This window comes from Abramis brama (genome assembly GCF_963993115.1).
Source record: "Abramis brama genome assembly, chromosome: 3".
In the NCBI taxonomy this organism is placed as follows: Eukaryota; Metazoa; Chordata; class Actinopteri; order Cypriniformes; family Leuciscidae; genus Abramis; species Abramis brama.
The window spans coordinates 42,401,791-42,413,817 of record NC_139965.1 but is presented as its reverse complement, the minus strand read 5'-3'; the positions used below and the strand labels follow the sequence as shown (position 1 = coordinate 42,413,817).

The 12,027-nt window shown below is 38.8% G+C and overlaps 1 protein-coding gene across 2 annotated transcripts in view; it reads left to right on the top strand.

Moving 5' to 3' along the window:
- The window catches only part of nwd2 (NACHT and WD repeat domain containing 2), a 72,093-nt gene extending 64,702 nt beyond the window's left edge, over positions 1 to 7,391 (top strand). For both annotated transcript variants that reach the window (XM_084108325.1, XM_084108324.1), the window contains exon 8: positions 1,164 to 7,391. In XM_084108325.1, coding sequence (XP_083964451.1) covers positions 1,164 to 5,069 — 3,906 coding nt within the window. In that variant the 3' untranslated portion in view covers positions 5,070 to 7,391. The remainder of the gene's footprint in view (positions 1 to 1,163) is intronic.
- The last annotated feature ends 4,636 nt before the right edge of the window (positions 7,392 to 12,027 follow it).

The window sequence follows — 12,027 nt, the reverse complement described above, 5'->3', positions numbered from 1 at the left end:
GGAACAAAGGAGGAAGGGTAGTGTTGACATTTCCCATCACCCATGGCAACCCGTCATAGACCTCAGCCTCTAATGTTAGTTCACAGATGATGAGCCTGGGGACCTTGACTAACTCCCTCGTCCTTGCTGATGTTCTCTCTCTCTTACTGTCCTTCTATGTAACATACACACTACAGAGACACAAACACTCTAAAATATTTATATATGAAATGCATTTTACATGGCCACACATCGCATGCACTTTTTATAATCAATTACTTACTCCTAGCATGATCTGATGTTTGGTACAGCTAGCACGTTTTACACTTCCCATGTCAGTGCAGTACTGTACTAAGAATCATGCAGCCAATATGAGCACAGTGATGCAGTCAAGCAGCAATCTGAGCAGAACACACACACACACACACACACACACACACACACACACACACACACACACACACACACACACACACCCCTTGGCTAATCACACAAATGCACAGTCCTCTTGAAAATGAGGGCTTTGGAAAAGCGCATTATCATTAATTGTCAGCCTCTCCAGACAGAGATAAATAATATTTCATGTTTCCCAGAATCGCAGCTGGGGGCACCCTTTAACCACATCCAAGAAAGAGGTATTGTGCTAAGGATGAGGGAACAATTCAAACTGATTTAGAAAATCCTTGGCACAAGAAATCCAGTGCTGACTCTATTGCTGTTGAGCACATTTGATTATTTGCTATACAGTCATTCATCTTGGTTTTCCTTGGAGTTGTTAAGGTTAGTGTACAGTGGATCTACTAAATAATGGATGGACTAGTGTCACTCGAGTTTTGTTTGCTAAAGTCATACTTATAGGTCACAGCAGTTCCTGGATTTTTAACCAGCAGTTCCTGGATTTTTTTTTTTTTTATAAGAACAGGACATAGGATCCTGTTAAACATTAAATAATAATGTAAACAGTAGTTGTATTTTATGTAGATCATATCTAATTTCTAATGGCCAAGCTAATATAATCAGATTACAAAATGATCAGTTTTGCAGAAAATAACATCTTGAGCTTTTCCTAATTGTATCCTACAGGTAATTGTAAATATTATATGACTTAACATACTGGAGAATATTCAGTGAACTGTACATTTATGCTGTATTTCTGAGCTTTTGTTTCATTTTCATTTGTTTAGGCCTATTCTTGGCTACAGAAAGAGATGGGACCAGAAACAGACCCAGTGGTCATTGTCAGATTCATCGGCTCCACTGACTTCTCTGCTGATCTCCGCACCCTGCTACAAAGCATCTGTGAGCAGATTGCCATCAACTATCGGTGCCTGATCCATTTCTTGCCAAACAAGATCCAGGAGATGAGGGAACTGCTGGTGAATTTGCTCGGGGAGTCATCATTCCACCGACCTCTTGTCATCATTCTGGATGCCTTGGAGCAGTTGTCAGATGTTGACGAGGCCCGAAAGCTGTGGTGGCTGCCTGTCCACCTACCACGTACAGTCCGAATTGTAGTGTCCACCCTGCCCAACAAGCATGGGATACTGCAGAAACTACGTTGCCTGATACATAACGAGGATGGTTATGTTGAACTGATGCAAAGAGATCGCAAAGCTTGCAGTCAGACACTTAAACAGCAGCTTCTGAGTGTCAAAAGGAAGGTGACCTCTGGCCAACAGATATATGTGAATGAGGCAATGGCTAAATGTACACTGCCCATGTTTGTCAATCTCATCTACCGAGAGGTAGTTCACTGGCGGTCGCACAAGGATGTGGATGACAAATCATTGTGTTCCACAGTGCACGAAAGCATTGAGCAGCTTTTCTACTCTATCGAAAACAAGCTTGGCTCACGCTTTGTCTTTCGGGCACTGGGCTACATCACGATGGCACGGGCAGGCCTGACAGAGCTGGAGCTAGAGGATATTTTATCTTTGGACAACAGTGTCCTTGGGGACATCATGGTGAGCTCTAATCTTAAAAGCCCGCTGCGTATTTCTTACGATTTCATAGCCCGGCTAAAAGAAGAACTTGAAGGTTATTTAGTGGAGCGTCAAGTCCGTAATGTAACACTAATGGTGTGGGCAAATCGCCATCTGCATCTCATAGCACAGAAGCTATACCTTAGTAATGAAGAAGATGTGCATCAAATGCATAGCCTTTTGGCTGAATACTTCCTTGGGGCTTGGGCAGGTGGTAGAAAGAAGATTTTCCACTGCGACAATAATCATTTAGCTTCACTGAATATCTCCCAGCATCGAAACCCTCATCAACAGCAGAGCCTTCATGGCCATGACAAAGCTTCTGCTGACAAGCACTCTTATGACAGACAGACACCCGAACAACCCTGGGTGTTCCAGTGTAACTTGCTGGAGCCGGATATCTTCTTTGTCAACCATCGAAAGATGACAGAGCTCACATACCACCTGACTAGGAGCGGCCGAACAGATGATCTCATGTATGGTGTCATCATGAACTTTAGCTGGCTCTACACTATGATAAAGATAGGGCAGTTTGACAAGGCCCTGTCAGACATCGACCTAGCTTACAGCTACACACAAGAAAAGGAGCTAAAGTTTCTTGCAACTACTCTCCGCAGTATAAAGCTCAAAGTGACAAAGAATCCTGCGTCACTGTCTGCTGAGCTACAGCAAAGGCTCCTTCCGGTTGTCACATCCCTTCCCAAGCTCAGACACCTACTTCTTGAGTGTGACAAGGATGGTCCTAAATACTGCTCCATTGTGCCACTGCATTCTTCCATGGATGTCACCTACAGTCCTGAGAGATTACCGCTCTCTTCTAGCTACATGCAAATTGTGGAGATTCTACCTACATTAGCTCCAAACATAGTCATTGTGGCCCTCGAGGATGGATCCGTCAGCACATGGGATGTTGAGAGTAGACAGCTGCTAAGACAGATAGACACAGCAAGGTCAGTTGTTCTTGGCATCAGGTTAACCACAGATGAGAAGTATCTGGTAGTGGCCACTACAAAAAATACACTGCTCATTTACGACAACCACAAGTCCTGTTTGTTGTCTGAGGTCGAGGTAAAAGGATCCAAGCACTGTGGCATCACCGGTGGGGTGGCATTCATCAATGGATTCACCTTGTCCAGCCACCATGCCTTAGCTTGGTTGGAGGCAAGCAAAGACGTCAATGTGATTGATTTGCTCTATGGCTGGCCTTTGTATCAGTTTCATTGCTGGTATGAGGTAACCTGTGTCCAGTGTTCCCCAGATGGAATGTATGCTTTCTGCGGACAGTATCTCAACACGACCACCGTATTCCACCTTGGTAGTGGGGACAAGCTTGCCACAGTAACTTCTGAATTCTCTGGTGGTTTTGTTAAGTCAATCCTGATTCTTGACACAATCAATCAAATGGTGATGATTGACAATGAGGGCAGTCTCTCCGTGTGGAACACCAAAGATATCACAAATCCCAAGCTAATGGAGGATTATGACTGCAGAGGAGATGAGAGTGAGGTGGTGGGCATAGAGCTCTCAGAGGATCAGCGATCCATCCTCATCTGCAAAGCAAGTAGCATTGAGGTGCTAGACACCAAGATTTGGAAAATGGCAGAGAAGTTCAAGGCCAAGCGAAGTGAAAAGTTTGTGGCGGCTGTTCTCTCCAAGAATAACCAAAGTATAATAGCCTCCATGGAGAACACATCATCAATATTTGTGTGGAGGAGAGACAGTGGGCAGTGCATGGCCAGCTTGATAGAGATATCCGGAGCCATTGTAAAGCTGATCAAATCAACACACCATAACTTGCTGCTGTCTGTGGCCAGCAGTGGCGTGCTTTCTGTGTGGGACATCGACATTATAACAGCCATGTCGAACATTGATAAAACTGGAAAACCCATCCAAAACCTGCAGCTCTCTGGCCGAGAGGATTTTGTATACACCACGGATGGGTCAGAGGTCATTCACAAGTGGAACTACAGCACAGGTTTCATTGAGATGGTGTTCAAGCATGAAGGACTCGTTGAGAACTGCGTCCTGACGACATCAGGTGACCTAATGGTGACATCTGATGATAAAAGTAGTCAGTACATCTGGCATACGACCACAGGTGAGAATATATTCCGCATCAATGGCCAGAGGATCTCACAGCTTCTCATCACGCACAATGATCAGTTTGTTGTGTCCCTCTGCGAGCAGAACGCCTCTCGTGTTTGGAGGCTCGCCACTGGTCACAAGGTATGCAACATTCTGGTAACACTCCAGCAAGCCCTCATTACCACAGCAAACACATTCCTTGTGGGCGCCAACAAGAATAAGATGTTGGCTGTTAGCTTGTGGTCGGGTAGTGTTTCCAAAAAATTTATCTGTGACGATGGGATCACAATTGTTAACTTTAAATTAATCCCTGACAGTCCAGATTTTGTCGTCTTTATCACCTCCAATGAAACTGTTTTCATCTGGAGTGTAGCTGATGAGTCTGTGTGTAGGCGGGTGCAGCTGCCCAGCAACTTCTTAAAGAACCTGGAAGATTTCCAAATATCACCGAATGGAAAGTTGGGCATTGTGTCGAAAGGTGATGAGAACATCAATGTTCTAGACCTGCACAGTGGTAAACTGCGTCTAGTCCATGCTGCTGGCATAATATGGCGGCAAAAGCTCTCACGGGACGGACGCTACTTAGTGTACATCTGTTTCCGGAGTTGCGATGAAGATGATGATGCAGGTGTGGTTTCAAGTCTGATTGTCATGAGATTGGCAGACGGTAAGAGCATCGGGACCTGTTCCCTTTACAAAACACCAACCTATCTGTGCCTATCACAGCGAGCTCTTAACATCATTGTGGGATTTGAGGATGGCAGCATTGGCACCTATACAGTTGTAGACCGTGTTGATGCCGCTCTAAAAATCAAAATCGCCACCTCAAACAGCCGGCAAATCGTTAACAATGCCTCACAGAAAGTACGACCCAAGTGTAGCACCAATGCCTTCAAGACCATTGCTGACTGTGTGTGGAGAGAATCCACTGAGGTTTTCTCTCGGGACAGTCCTATCAATGTGTCTGACAGTGGGGAGCCAGAGACCACAACGCCCACAAAGAAAACTGAACTGCTGCAATGAGAGCGACCTCTGTAGGACATTATGGGCATAAAGGAACAAGGCCAGGTTTGGATACAGGTGATTATTGTTTACAGCCACTTTGATTCAGCTGCACAGATCAGTATCTGGGTAACACACAGCAGCTAGCCAATTGCTATTAAGCTGCACTTAAGCTGCAATCAGTCACCTTGATTTCTCTTATGTATCATCAACTTACTGTCACGCAGAATGAAATATCATTTCAATATCAATATCAACAAATTAATTTGAAACAGATGCCATTCATTACAAAAGCCAGTCCAATCGGGTTTATGATATGTTCTTCCTTCTCATGTGTATGCCAATGTGGCCATATAGTTCAGATTTTGTATGAGTTTAGTCAAATCAAGCCATAATGTCACTTTATACAGAAGCATATAGAAATGTAATACATTTGTAGCCATATAAGTGTTGCTGCCTTTTTTTTTCCTTCTTTTTTTGAAAATGTTCATTATGTCTGTTTATTAATGTCCTCTGGTACTGTACTAAAATGGAGACTTATGTACATATGTGTACATATGTATTTTGGCTGCTGCAGTTTGTGCAACTACTTTAAAATGCTATGTTGTGCTAAATGCAATCAAAGTGAGTGCCTGGATTTTAACTTTTTCTTTGTTACAGAAATTGATAAAGAGAAAATTGCAGGGAATTTCTAAACAAAAATACCTTGATACAAATATTCATCATTACGATAAACATTCAGCATACAACGAATACGAATTTGAAATTACAGCATCCAAATGAGGATCATTGGAAAGTATATTTCAGTATTCAGAGTACATGTATGGTCTGGAGTCATTATGAGCTTCTTAGTAAATTCAGAATGCATTCTAGACTTTCTCTGACCAGAGTGGCATGAAATTCCATGTGTGGCAATTGCTCTAACTGACAGACAGTATTACATCTATCCTCATACTTAATTATTTATCAATGCCAATAATTACTGTCACTCTAGCTTTCTGATCAATCATATATATATATGTATATATATATATATTTGACCGCAGCAAGACTGACAAAGTCTAATATTAAAGGGGAAAAAGATATTTATATTTAATTTGAACCGGCAAACTGATACTGAGAAGGTCATCACCTGACTCGACTAAATCCAAGATAATGACACTTTTAATGAAAGTGTAACTTATTGCATCAAAAGACAGTACAACTGTACCAAGCTACAAATGGCGTGTTTTGATTTGAGGACTAAACCACTATTGAAGAGTCATGTGTAGCATCTCACCAAGGTTATCTACGCCTTAACAGTTGGTTTCATCTTATACAAAGGTGTATTTGTTAGTGTTAGCTTATGTTCTTTGTGAGGTAAAGGTTGAATGTGTGCTTGAAAAAAAATAATACTTTGTACTTTCATGTTATAGGTGACTTAGAGATATTTATGAATCTATTTATAAATGGTGTTTGCCAAGGCAGTGTTTGGTGGTTGCACTTTATTTTAAACGGGTTGTTCACAGAGGTTGACTTTCAATAGGCGTCACGAATGCTAACTATACTATTTTTGCCTTCAGTTCTCTGGCATGTCGCAAAAGAAAGTAATTTCAACATAACGATCAGCCATGCTCCATTTAAACTCTTCTCTCCATAACTCAAGGGCTATTCCGTCAAATTGTAGGTTTACCTCTGGAAATACTGACACATATACAATACTGGCCCATTCACAACCCACAAACTGTAGCAGTATTCAGGTGTGATTAGCCTCTCCCGCTTAAGTGTTTATAATCTATAGATATCATACAATATTTGCCAAAGTTTTATTTATTTTTTTATTTAATAATTATTATTTGTTTTCAGAATGTTAAATGGTGTTGTGACCCACTCGTTACGTTTATGGACTTCTCTGGCTTTGTTGTGTTTGCTAGCATAACTATGAAAAAGAACATGCATTATCTTTGCTATCGACGAAGTCCATCTCTATTATATTGGAATGCCAGTTTTAGAGTAAATTTGAATGTGTCGATATGAGAGCAGTTGAACAGTATATTATATGTTATGTAACTTGAATGACTTTTAACTACATACATGTTTGCAAAACTTAGTTCGCATACTGATATTGAATGTGTTTATTGTATTATTTGTATTGTCAAGATTGAAGATCCCTGTTTAGAGATATATATTTTCATAAATGTTGTACTTACATTTTGTTACAAAGTTGTTTAAGTATTCTGGGAAGAAAATATGAAAAAAATGTGTCTGAAAGCAATATGACTTGGTGTGTATGCATTGTTTGTATGGAACATTTTAATGTAATAAAATGGTTTTCTTTCTGCCTATAAAATCTTGTTACTTTTATATGGGTATATTGGTCTTATTTTGGAAAGAAAATATGAAACATTTGTTTCTTTGAGAGGACTGAGTGGCGTATAGATATGTAAAAGTAGCCTACTTAATTTTTAACTTGCTGTTATACCTATAATCCAGCTAATACTAATCTCTCTTAATTTAACTTTTTATCACACTATGTATATATGAGGAATGCTTTGTTAAAAAGATTCCCTACATGGCACAATCAGAAGCTGAGACGTTGAATGATTTGGCTGATAATAGTTTTACTCCCCTGTGCAACGCGCAAACAAATGTGTTAAACATTTTCCAAACAGTGGGCAGGTGCTTTACCATATCAATATTTCAATTACTGCTTGCAACACCTGGATTCTCTCACACACGTGTGCAGCAGTGCAGGCTCCAACACACAAACACCACCATAAACAAATTCTAGCTCAGGGCAGGAATGCTGGTGTGTGGTCTCTATGGAAACTGAACCCTCAGCGGCATCTGCCCCCTGTCGTGATGACTATGGAACTGTGTATGAGGGAAAAACAAATGCATTCCCTTTTTTTTACATAAACTCATCACAGCATAGACGCTCTTAGTCATCTCTCCCCAGGAAGTCACTGTGCTGTAACTGAACAATTGTAACCAAATAGTCAATATTTGTACTACTAAATATAGCCTACCACGTTTATTCTGATCATCCTCCTGTTTCTGCTTTTATTTCCTGGTCTGACTTGTACTATGATGCAATCTTACAGCACTTAAAGGCACAATATGTAACTTTTTTGCTTTAAAAATAGCAAAAACCACTATATCTATGTTATATATTTTTTTTAGTTGTGTACTTACATTATCCCGACTGTTTCCAACAACTTTCAAACCAGGAGAAATTTGTAATTTAATTCGAGAAACGTCCTGTTTCTTTATTTCCGTTTTGTCGCCGTCAATGCCGTCATATCCGCGTTGTCCCTGGTTTCCGCTCGTGCTGCCATGGCAACCAGAGCTATGAACCAGAGCCGTCTGATTGTAACCAAAGCGACTGACGCGGACAACTTTGTAGTTCACAATGTCTATTTGCACGCTGTTGTTGTTTCGTTCAAACATTACGGACCATGGCAAGCAGACTTTGGATAAAAAAGGAGAACTAAAACGAGAATCAATATCAGTGCGGTGTTTTCGAGATGCCTAGAGCTCCCATAGACAGTATATAAACGAGAGCTCCACCGCTCCAACATGTACTTTATTAAACAGGTGAGCACATTTACATAAAACTAATCAATGTTTTATAGTTTAACAATGATAAAATGTCAGAATATGATCTGTATGTTATTCTAATGTTGATCTAGCTTACTGCTAGTCTCATACAGACAAACTAACACATAAATTTCAACCCATTCAAATGCAGTTTAGTGTGCTAGTGTAATGTTAGACCAAGTGAAACAGCGCTGCATTACCTCACAAGTTTAATTTGTCTAATAAACTGACCTGTGAGTAGTAATTCTGCGTGTAGTTCGGTAGAATGAAATGTCCATATTCCTTTTATATCCGCGGGACTCGCGTCGCGTTTGGAGCTGATAGCTGTCTCTTAGCAGTCCCGAACTGCTTCATATCACAGTCATGATAAAAACATTGATGTATTCAGTCATCTATAAACATTATTCGATCGGTCGGCTTGATGTTGACGACAAGATCCATAATTCTTAGCAAATGTTGCGTCATCAAACTGCGCCTTTGTTATTGTAAATAGGTTAGCAACCCCTAGTGGCGAAAAATGCCATACTGTACGTTTAAGCCCTCATTTTGTACCATATGGACCACAAAACCAGTCACATGGGTAAATTTTTTTAAATTGAGATGTATACATAATCTGAAATCTTAATAAATCAGCTTCCCATTGAAGTATGGTTTGTTAGGATAGGACAATATTTGTCTGAGATACAACTATTATGAAAATCTGGAATCTGAGGGTGCAAAAAAATCAAAACATTGAGAAAATCTCCTTTAAAGTTGTCCATTTATGTTGGCGATTGTGCAGCATTCACTCACAAAAATACATGTTTTATATATTTACGGTAGGAAATTTACAAAATATCTTTATGGAACATGATCTTCACTTCATATCCTAATGATTTTTGGCATAAAAGAAAAATCGATCATTTTGACCCATACAATGTATTGTTGACTATTGCCACAAATATACCCGTGTGACTGGTTTTGTGATCCAGGGTCACATATATGTGCAAATTTACTCTTAAAGTAGTTGTAAATAAAGCATACTTTTGATATACACACTACCATAAGCAAAACATTTTAAATAAATCTTTTATTCTCACCAAGACTGCATTTATTTGATTAAAAATATATTTTAATATATTTTTCAAATGTAATTAATTCCTGTGATGGCAAAGCTGAATTTTGAACACCCACTGCTTCAGTCTTCATTGTCACACGATCCTTCAGAAATCATTCTAATATGCTGATGTGGTCCTTAAGAAACATTTCTTATTGATGTTAAAACAGTTGTACTGCTTTATTTTTGTGGGAGCTGATACTTTTTTGTCAGGATTATTTGATGAAAACAAAGAGAACAGTATTTGTTTGAAATATATTTTTCTGTAATTTTGCAAAAGTCTTTACTGTCACTTTTGATCAATTTAATGCATCCTTGCATACAAGTGTGCATTTATTATTTAAAATATCTTATTGGCCCAGAGCACAAACCGCTTTGATAATATCTTGTATTTAAAAAAGCTATAGACTGCATGATGTTGATAGAAAAAGAAAAAAAAATAGATTGTAGCAATATGATTAATATAGCCTACAGTTGTCAGAAAAATCCAGCAAAGCCTTTGAAGGTATCTTGGATTCTTTATGAATGACTGCTAAAATATGATCTTATGTAATTGACCATTTCACAATTTAGGGGGGAAAAAATCAGAAACAACAATAATATTTCATTTACCATGGCCATAAAAAGATCTGAACTCTTTTATTAATCAGGATGTCTCTATCACTTTTCCATAAGATTAGGGTTACATTTACATTTTACATTTACAGAATTTTTATTCATTCCAAAGGATTGAAAAACATTTTTCTTAATTATAAATATTGACTTGACTGAATTGAAATATGATTCAAAACTCATTACAAAATCTATTATCACGATAAGAACATTTGAACAGAGAGGTTGGAAAAGGTGTGGAGCATTTACTTATGGTGTACACCCAAGCACTTTCATGTTGTATTACTGTAAAATTACTACGTACAGCTCTTTGGGTCTCATTGTATCCTGCAGCTGTTGATCTACTGCAGAATTACATATGAAAGATAATGACATTATGAAACAAACAAGTAATAAAAACAAGTGCATCATGTAACTCGATCTCCTAAGTAAAGATGGAAAAATTGACAGACCAGTGGAGACAGAAAGAATAAACACACCCATGTAAGAGAGTGAAAATATGTGTCCTGTTGTCATTCTCACTATGCGCTATGGTCACATGGATGTTACTTTGAATAAAATTCAAACTTGTGTTTTGATGTATTATAGAAACAGTAGTGTTATATTCAAATGTCAAAAAATAAATAAATAAAAAATTTCCTACAAATGTAAAAACAATATGTGGTCCCCACATATGATCTCTAACAGCATTGGCAAATGGACACGAACACATCTTTTTAAGAAATACCTTCTAGCTTATACAGACACTATCCCAAGAAAATTACAGTAACATTAACGTAAAAAAAGAGCACCAAGAATACACATACATGTATGTGCAATTGTGCATACTGTATGTTTGTTTTTCTACCATAGTGAGGACTTTCTGTTGACTATTTTGTTTTATATTCAGATGATAAGTATGATTTAGCTGATTTATGGGCAACTCAAACAGTCATGGCCATTTGAAATATCCTCACAAGTCAGTTTTCGCCATGTATCACTATATTTGTGAAGACATTTTCAAATGTTTGGCCCTCAGAAGTTTAGTCAAACCTGTACTCTCTCTCAGGTTTTGTCAGATTTAGCTCACTTAGCCTATGTACAAATTTGTCCCCAAAATATGGTCACATAGATCATGGTCACATGGTCACACGGTCACACACACACACACACACACACACACACAAAACACATGTAGAGGAAGAAACAGCAAGGATGTTTTGACTTGATATTAATACTCAGAAATGAACTTGTGACTCATTTACAGTATCCTACATGAAGCTTCCTTTAGCAGTTACACAAAGATATCCCTATGTCGCCTTCAGCTGCCATTCACAGGCGAAAAAGATCATTTATCACAAACATTCAGACTAGTCGATCAGATTATTGCTTAACCCATGGCATCACACTCTCTTCTCCTGACTACTGATTAATTTTGAGCAAACACTCTGACCAATAACAGAGGGATTACAGAGATAAAGCCAGTGGGCATTTGCTCCAGCATGTAAACGGTCACACTGATATGACTTAAGTCTTTAAGGCCTAAAGTTCATAATATATCATATATATTTTATTGTAATAAACTATTATACTCAAAATAATGTTGCTTTAATTGCTTTATTTAGTTCAAATCCACTTGTATGCACGTACCTGCCTAGCCTGCCCAGCAAGCAATTTAGCGTTTAAAAGACGTCTAATAGCCGTCCAAACACA